This window comes from Brachyistius frenatus, unplaced genomic scaffold, assembly GCF_029030835.1.
Source record: "Brachyistius frenatus isolate BFR_SWC_R1_liver_20210118 unplaced genomic scaffold, ASM2903083v1 Contig_23, whole genome shotgun sequence".
Classification (NCBI taxonomy): domain Eukaryota; kingdom Metazoa; phylum Chordata; class Actinopteri; family Embiotocidae; genus Brachyistius; species Brachyistius frenatus.
The window spans coordinates 2,144,360-2,153,168 of NW_027210622.1; the positions used below are offsets into that span (position 1 = coordinate 2,144,360).

The window sequence follows — 8,809 nt, forward strand, 5'->3', positions numbered from 1 at the left end:
TGACTGAGCATGACAACAGAATATTTACAGACACCAGCTATTATCCCTAGGGACCATGAACCCTGCAGCACTGCTTCTCTGACAGGCATCCATGAGTTTTGACACTTAATGGGTGTGCTAGATAAAACTACGTTGGAATGATTCACCTCCTCCACCCCATCTCGGAATGCTCAGCAGCCCACAGACAAAGAAACCTGTTGTTGTGCACAAAAATATTCTTAGGAGTGTGATCGTGTGCGCATGGCTTTAAAGTTGGGAGTGGTGAGAAAAGGTAGCTCCCTGGCAGGGAAAACCTCCCCTGAACAGGCAGCTTTTACTAGTTGACTGGGAAACAACATGTACTGAAGTTGTCTGGATGAGAGACGTGAACTGAACCAACAGAGATCACACGAATACAACTTCAGAGACCTCAAACACTTGAGTAAGTATGTTTTTTTATTGTTTAAATAGTGTATATATTCTCTTAGACGACATGTAGATGTAGTAATCTCAACATTACAATATTAACTGTAGCAGATGTGTGTTGATTTATGGAGCTTATGCAGCATTTCTTGGCTATTACCATTTCACAGCAAGGAATAAACTGGTGTTATGTAATGTGCAATATCTGAGGACATGTTTTTTGTGATGTCAGCTTTGAACAAACAAACTGTCGTGGAGTTATGCCCTTTATGTTCAGTTATAGTTTAATGCCTACTTTTAGTTTGTCTTTAGTGCTAAATATGTTCATGAAATACTACACTGTTGTGTGGTGTCACATCAAGTTTGTTGTACAATATGTTCAGTCCTTATTTTTGAATGCGTTCATCTTTTAGATGTATTTTGTGACTGCTTGCGTATCAGTCAAAATATAAGAGCCCATGCAGAATGTAGCTCAACAGGACTAGCAAGGTGTGGCCTATCAAACAGGAAAAAGAGATGTGGTGTGAAAAGGAAGAAAGGTTTCAGTGAAAATAAAGCTTCAGCAAGGGAAAGCACAGCCATTATCAATTATCTTTATTCTTGTCTACTCATGCATACCAGGTGAAAGGATATAGTGAACATGGAGGAAAGAACATTTTTATTCTGTTTCCAGCACTTAAAGGAACTCTAATGCTATAGACACTCGTGTTACATTTTAGAAGTTGTACATATATTACATGTTGTCAAATGATTAAATGAATAAATGATTACAAAATAATGAACGAGTTAAATTATTTTTCTGACCCCTTCCTCTTCCCTTTTCTCATGTCAGGTATGAGTCAACACTTCAGAGAGAGCAATGACGGGTCCTCTCCCCGGGACCTGGGGTTGATTCTGTTGGGGAATATTGGATGTGGAAAAACGGCATCAGGAGACACTATCCTGGGACAGCTGTCCCCCGTCTCCCCCAGTGCCTCTAGGAGCTGCCAGCTGCGAGAGGGCTTCAGTGAGGGCAGGGGCGTTACCCTGGTGGAGGCTCCAAGATGGTACTGGAATGGTGGCAAGATGGAGGACAGTGTCAGAAAGGAGACAGAGCGAGCATTGACTCTGATGGCATCAGGCCCACACGCTATTTTGCTACTAGTGCCTGTCAACCAGTTCACAGAGGTTCGTCTTATGTTTGTCAATCCAGTTGTGTTTGAGTTTTTATGGCAGTATTTTCTGCTTCTGCTTGTGAAATCCATTGATGGCATCTGATACTGAATCTAAGAATTCACATTCTTGTATTTTTTTAATGTGCATTCAAAATAAAAAGGTTTCAATTACAAGAAAATGTAGCTTGTATACAACAACTAACAGGTGACAGTGAATTTATCAGCAAAATGTTGTAATTGGGACTCTGTTTTGTTCCTAGATGGAGGGTTGTGTGCCTGCAGAGTTGGAGGAATTGTTTGGGGAGGATGTGCTGGATCACACCCTGGTCCTGCTGACCTGTGGGGACTACTTGATGGGAAGAACAGTGGAGGTAATACAGATGTACACCTACAGTACTCCATGTTTCAGATCATCTTTTAAAAATACATTTATTTGTGTAGTACTATGGTACCACACAATCAGGCAGAGGGTAGAAATGTACTCTTACCTTTTACTGCTGGCTCAGCACCACACATCACTCTTTGTATACTTTTTTTTTTTTTTTTTAAATGAGGGGAAGACTGCTTCTTTCAGACATTCTTGCAGTATTTTCTCACCTCTCACTGTGTCCAAATTGGACGATTCAGTCAGTTTTAAAAGCAGGAAAGTTGCAAAATATTTCAAATCTAAAATCATACATGCCAAATTGTTTTACCACAGGAATACCTGCAGAAAGAACACCCAGGCCTGAGGCAGGTAATTGAGCGTTGTGGGGGGAGGTATCATACCATCAATAATCGTCAGCGACAGGACAGGGAACAGGTCCGTGAGCTGCTGGAGAAGGTAAGATTTACTGAGTAGTGTCAATGCAGAGTCGATTTTTAGGATACTTAAACACTTGAAATGAGGTACAAGTAGATTTTGTAATTTTGCTGCAGACTTTTTCACTGCTCAAAAAAATAAATAAAGGGAACACTTAAACAACACATCCTAGATCTCAATGAATGAAATATTCCAGTTGAAAATATTTATTCATTACATAGTAGAATGTGTTGAGAACAAAATAACATAAGAATGATCAATGGAAATCAAAATCATTATCCCACGGAGGTCTGGATTCAGAATCATACTCAAAATAAAAGTGGAAAAATCAGATCACAACTTCTGTGGAAATTCCTCAAGACAAGTCAAAATGAGGCTCAGTAGTGTGTGCGGCCTCCACGTGCCTGTATGCACTCCCTACAACGCCTGGGCGTGATCCTGATGAGACCACGGATGTTCTCCTGAGGGATCTCCTCCCAGACCTGGATCAAAGAATCAGTCCATAGCATCAATGCCTTCATCATGCAGGAACTGCTGACACACTCCAGCCACATGAGGCCTGGCATTGTCATGCATCAGAAGGAACCCAGGGCCCACTGCACCAGCATATGGTTTTACAATGGGTCTGAGGATCTCATCCCGGTACCTAATGGCAGTCAGGGTACCTCTGGCCAGCACGTGGGGGGCTGTGCGGCCCTCCAAAGAAATGCCTCCCCAGATCATCGCCAAACCGGTCACGCTGGAGGATGTTGCAGGCAGCAGAACGTTCTCCACGGTGTCTCCAGACTCTGTCACGTCTGTCACGTGCTCAGTGTGAACCTGCTCTCATCCGTGAAGAGCACAGGGCGCCGATGGAGAAGCTGCCAATTTTGGTGTTCTCTGGCAAATGCCAATCGCCCTGCACGGTGTTGGGCTGTAAGCACAGGCCCTACTTGTGGATGTCGGGCCCTCATGCCACCCTCATGGAGTCTGTTTCTGACAGTTTGAGCAGAAACATGCACATTAGTGGCCTGCTGGAGGTCATTTTGTAGGGCTCTGGCAGTGCTCCTCCTGTTCCTCCTTGCACAAAGGAGCAGATAGCGGTCCTGCTGCTGGGTTGTTGTCCTCCTACGGCCCCCTCCACGTCTCCTGGTGTACTGGCCTGTCTCCCGGTATCTCCTCCGTGCTCTTGACACTGTGCTGACAGACACAGCAAACCTTCTTGCCACAGCATGCATTGATGTGCCATCCTGGATGAGCTGCACTACCTGAGCAACTTCTGTGGGTTGTAGACACCGCCTCATGCTACCTCTAGTGGTGAGGGCACCAGCAAAATGCAAAAGTGACCAAAAAAATCATCCAGAAAGGACGAGGACAGAGAAATGGTCTGTGGCCACCACCTGCAGAACCGTTCCTTTATAGGGGTTGTCTTGCTAATTGCCTCTCATTTCCACCTGTTGTCTGTTCCATTTGCACAACAGCAGGTGAAATTGATTCACAATCAGTGTTGCTTCCTAACTGGACAGGTTGATTTCCCAGAAGTGTGATTGACTTGAGTTACATTGCGTTGTTTAAGTGTTCCCTTTATTTTTTTGAGCAGTGTATTTTTTTTTTTAAAAAGTAAAATAAAGTTTTATTGGTACTGCATGTGTTAGAGCTCTTTGTTTTAATAATTTCCTCTGAGACAGTTGCTGCGCAGGCATGCTATTTTTCTCACCGCCACCCTGTTATACATTCATGAACTCACACCCAGCGGCAGTCCGGACTGGTTTGGGTGTTAATGATTACCTTAATTTACCTGTAATCTTAATTGACATAAGAATTCATTCCACTTTGGTGAATTATTTAACTCATGCCCCTATACTCACATTTAAAATCACTATATTAACCTGCAGTTAATGTTTGTTTATTTATTTGACTTTATAACAGGTGGACGGTATGGTGCAGAAAAATGGGGTATACCAAAAGAAAACAGTCCAGGAGAGAGAATTGGAGAGACGGGTGAAAGAACGAAAGCAAGAACTTATGGAAAATTACAGAGCTCAAAAAGAATCGAAAAGAAGGGCCGCCGTGTCGACAAGCGTCCAAAACACAGAAACACTTGATATAGGAGAGGAGTACATCAATGTTTTGGAGAGGAGGAGAAGAGCAGAAAGAGAGGAAATAGTGGGTAAAGTAGGTGTGAGCGAAGTGTCTAACGGGCTTCATTCAACTCCAGCACCGGAGCGGCAGTCGTATTCAGACCCTTGTGTTGACAAGCAGTTGAACAGGCCGCCCAGTTTCCGACTGAATGCAGGTAAATACCAATATATAACTGGGTCCTGCATTCCATTTTTGTATGCTGATTTGTTTTGCATCATAAAAAGAGCAAAAATATGAGTGAAGCTCATGTTGTTTTTTCTGTCTGTAGATGGAGCCTTACTCTCACAAATTTCTGAATCGACTCCGAAAATTATCTCGACTTGTAAGTCACTGGGGCCTTAAAATGACGTCACTGTAATCAAAAGTTCACTCGTATGATATTGTCTATTGATAAACTGTCATTTTTTAAGATGTCCATATTATTGACTCTGGATTTTAATTAATTGTTTCCAGTTCACCACAGGATCAACAGCTTTGAAGAGAGGTCACCTGAGGTGTCTCCTACCTCTTCTTCGCACTCACCAGTCTTCTCCGCCCTCACCTCCCCAACTTTTGCCGCTTCTCCTTCCGTGTCCTCCTCATCCCCTTCATCCCGCTCATCCCCATCATCCTCCTCATCCTCCTCATCCTCTCCGGAGCTTCGTCTGGTGTTACTTGGGCGATCTGGATCGGGGAAAAGTGCTGCTGGCAACAGCATACTGGGGCGGGAGGTGTTTGAGTCACATCCAGACAGCCTCACAGCGATCACTCAGGAGTGTCAGAAAAAGAAGGCGCTGGTTGAAGGAAGAAGGGTCAGTGTTTTAAAAGTCATGAACATGCTGTTTGCCTGCATATTTTCATTTTTCTTTCACTCGTTCCACAACATGCTTTTGCTGAAACCTTCATTTTTTTTTGTCATAAAACAATACAATCTGGCAGATTTTCCAACACTCAGCTCTTCCTTGTGTGTGTCCCCTCTCTAACCTGTAGGTGGCAGTGGTGGATACTCCAGACTGGTTCAATTCAGAGCACACTCCCGAAGAGGTGCGAGCTCAGATCTCCTCCTGTGTTGCTTTGTCCAGTCCCGGACCCCACGCCTTCCTCCTCTGTGTTCCCTTAGACCAGCCTGCAAAGGCCGAGCTGCAGGCTCTCGGAGCCCTGCAGGCTGTTTTTGGGCCGGAAGCAGTCCAGAGATATACTCTGGTCCTCTTTACGCATGCTGATCGACTGAGTCCAATCGGGAAGGCAGGAAATGAGAGCGTGGAGGTGTATATCTCTGGTCAGCGAGGGGATTTGTTAAAGCTTGTCGAAAAATGTGGGGACAGGTTTCATGTGATGGAGATGGGAGGAAATGGTTGGGAGAAGAGGAATGTGGCAGAGCTGCTGGAGAAGGTGGAACAGACAGTGAAGGAGGCTGGAGGGCAGTGTTATTCATGTCCTGCTTTTCAGGAGGCAGAGGACAGGGTGAGACAGAGACAAGTAGAGATAGCAACGGAGAGAAGAGGCAAAAAGACAGAACAAAAAAGTGTAGATGTTGGACAGATCAGCACTGAAAGGGGGGCGCTGTATCCCTACATGCAGGCTGTAGCTGAGGCAGAAGAGGAAGTGAGAGAGGAAGAGATTGAGAAAACAAGGGATGAGGCAGAGATCAGTGTACGCAACATGAATATCGAGAGCCTTCCTCCTATTACACTTTCCAGCATTTCCCCGTCACTTCTCCATTCTATTATGGAGAAAATGCAGTCTAGTACAAAGAAGTTACCCAAGCTGCTGGCAGATGGCTCTCTTTGGGTTGGAGAGGGAGCAAAGAGGGCAAAAAGTAGTCCAGTGTGGGGAAAAGTCAGCACTGGTGCCCAAAATGTCCAGAAGAGGGTGGTTGATAGTTCTGTGTGGGGGAAGATGGGGGCTACTGCAGGACATGTCTCCAAAGCAGTAGGAGATAGAGTTCCCAAGGTAGTGGTGGATGGTTCTGCATGGGTGGGATCTGGAGCAAAAGCAGCAACAGCAAGTCCTGTGTGGGGAAAAGTAGGTTCAGGGGCCAAATCTGGAGCTAAACTGATGGCAGACAGTTCAATGAGAGTTGGGGCTGGAATTGGTGCTGGTGCAAAGAAGGTGGCACAGAGTCCAGTGTGGGGGAAGGTGGGTTCTGGGGCCAAAGCAGGAGCTAAAATGGTGGCTGAGAGTTCAGTGTGGGAGAAAATTGGGACTGCTGCAAAACAGGTGCCCAAGGTTGTCATTGGAGGTGCATTGCTGGGTCTGGTGCTCGGTGTGTTTTTGTGGGGTGTGATTGGCGGAGCTGTCGGGGCAGCTGCTGGATCTGCAGTGACTGAGGTGGGCAGACGAAAATTCAGCAACAAGAACGCATTACAAAATACAGATGAGGCTGCAAGAAATGTTGATACAACAGTGAACAAAAGCATTGACGCAATGGTAAAACAAGGAGAGAAACTTTTGAAAACTGAATGAAGGACTGAATGGAGCATGTATATAAAATGTATCACATGTAAAAACATAGTTCTTGTGAATACGTACAGTCAGAATATGTAATTCAAAAACAGTGGCAAACACACACTTGTTTCTCTCAGAATATTTTCTTTTGAGATGATTCCCAGCTACGGTTTTATCCCACTATTTAATTGTTTTATTCCAGCATTTATTAATTAAGGATGAGTGTGACATTTTAAAGGGTGAATATCACCCACACAAAATATGTTGATATCGGGGTTGTTCTTGCAATATATTTGAACGTTCATATTTTGACACATTTAACTCAACAAACTGATTTGTTGGAGCTTTATTTTGTCTACAAGTTGTGGCAAATTCTTTGATTATTACTCCATCTCTTTCTGTAAGCTGTAAATTCAAAAAGGGGTCGTTCAGTAAGTCGTACACAGAGAGTACTCGGTGCTTTCTTCTGATTTTGTAACCTTCGGCATCTCATTAAATTGTTCATTGCAAAATGTATCTTTGTCTGTTCTGAGTGTTGTAAAATTTAGCATAGAACATTAAAATGTCTCAGTACACATTTATATGTAACTGATGGACCGTTTTATCATTATCTGCAAAATAGTTTTTCACTATTTCACTTTTACTTTCTTACTAGGTTCTGCATTTCCTCACACAAAACAGGTAAAGAGCTATGTCCTTATTTTCAGCAATTTAAAGCTGCTTTAGGACCACAAACCCTAACGTTACCACTTTAATGGGACGTCTAGGTTCAGTCTGCACTCAACAGATGAAATGGAGCTACTGGTAGTTCTGTGTGCAAATGGGTACAACAGAGGGTTGGTGGAGGCAACAGCATTATCTCGAAGTCCCAGGCCGGCCAACGTCACCCTGTTTTGGCCTCCTGTATCAGGAGGACAGAAGGTTAACACTCCAGCCGTCCCTATCTGCATTATAATGTTTCAATTTTACTGAACTGTGTTAACTGTAATATTTTCTATAAAATCGTGCGGATCCTGAAAAACACAAAAACCTAAACTACCTTTTTTTCCCGTTTAAACAGTCTGATCAGGTAAATTCAGGTGACTAAATTAATGGGGAAACCGCAGGAAAAGCGCCGGTTTTGTTCACAAGGCCTCATTTTAAATAAGTCTCCAATAAGCCATGACAATGAACCACTGTGCACAATACCGACTCTTCCCACCTAAATGAAATGCAGCCATCTTTAGTAATAGTAGTTACACTTGTGCTTTTTCTTATGAGACCAGCCAACATCAGTAACAGCAGGAAGCAACTGAGAACTTTATGCAATGAAATCTGATGTTGAAATCGTATTGTTAAATAACTTAAATCAATTGTGTTTTGCAAAATTGTTCATGTGTTTATCTGCAAAACGCGTTAATACTCTCATTTGTGTGACCCCTGCCTCAGTCTGTAATCCTTTCTGTGGTTTCGGAGTGAAGCAGGGTGGGGACAGAAAAGCTTGGCACAGCACAGCGGGCAGAGGCAGCCGTAGCAGTGTTGTGAAAGCAGCTCTTCCTGTTGTGTGATCCCGAAACCGGGTGTTTGGGGGTTCCCAGAGCATCCTGGTGGCAGTTTTGTCTTCTTTTTTTTTTTTAACCTCTCCCTTCTTCCATGCAGCAGTTGTGACCCAACATGCCCAAACACCCATCAACATGTACATACACCCCCACCACTTCTCCAGGAAGCTCGTTGGCCATCAATGAGACAGCACTAACTGTAGGCGTTTCCTGGCTACTTCATAGAGACAAGCTTGCAGGCAAAGACACACCAGCACCCGTGCCACAGCTGCAACTTTCCCCCACCTTTTCACTTTTTCCTCCACCATGCTGAACCCCATCTTTGACCGCATCCCACATCCACCCTACCCTTCCTCAAACACGAC

General features: G+C 44.1%; 1 protein-coding gene across 1 annotated transcript; it reads left to right on the plus strand.

The window, feature by feature from the left end:
- The first annotated feature begins 307 nt into the window (after positions 1–307).
- LOC138620247 (GTPase IMAP family member 8) lies at positions 308–7,444 on the plus strand. Its single transcript, XM_069697268.1, has 8 exons — positions 308–421; positions 1,235–1,569; positions 1,817–1,927; positions 2,257–2,379; positions 4,267–4,633; positions 4,748–4,801; positions 4,933–5,270; positions 5,449–7,444. The coding sequence occupies exons 2-8, from the start codon at positions 1,237–1,239 to the stop codon at positions 6,922–6,924; spliced, it is 2,802 nt and encodes a 933-aa protein (XP_069553369.1). The 5' UTR covers positions 308–421; positions 1,235–1,236; the 3' UTR covers positions 6,925–7,444.
- Positions 7,445–8,809: the final 1,365 nt, after the last annotated feature.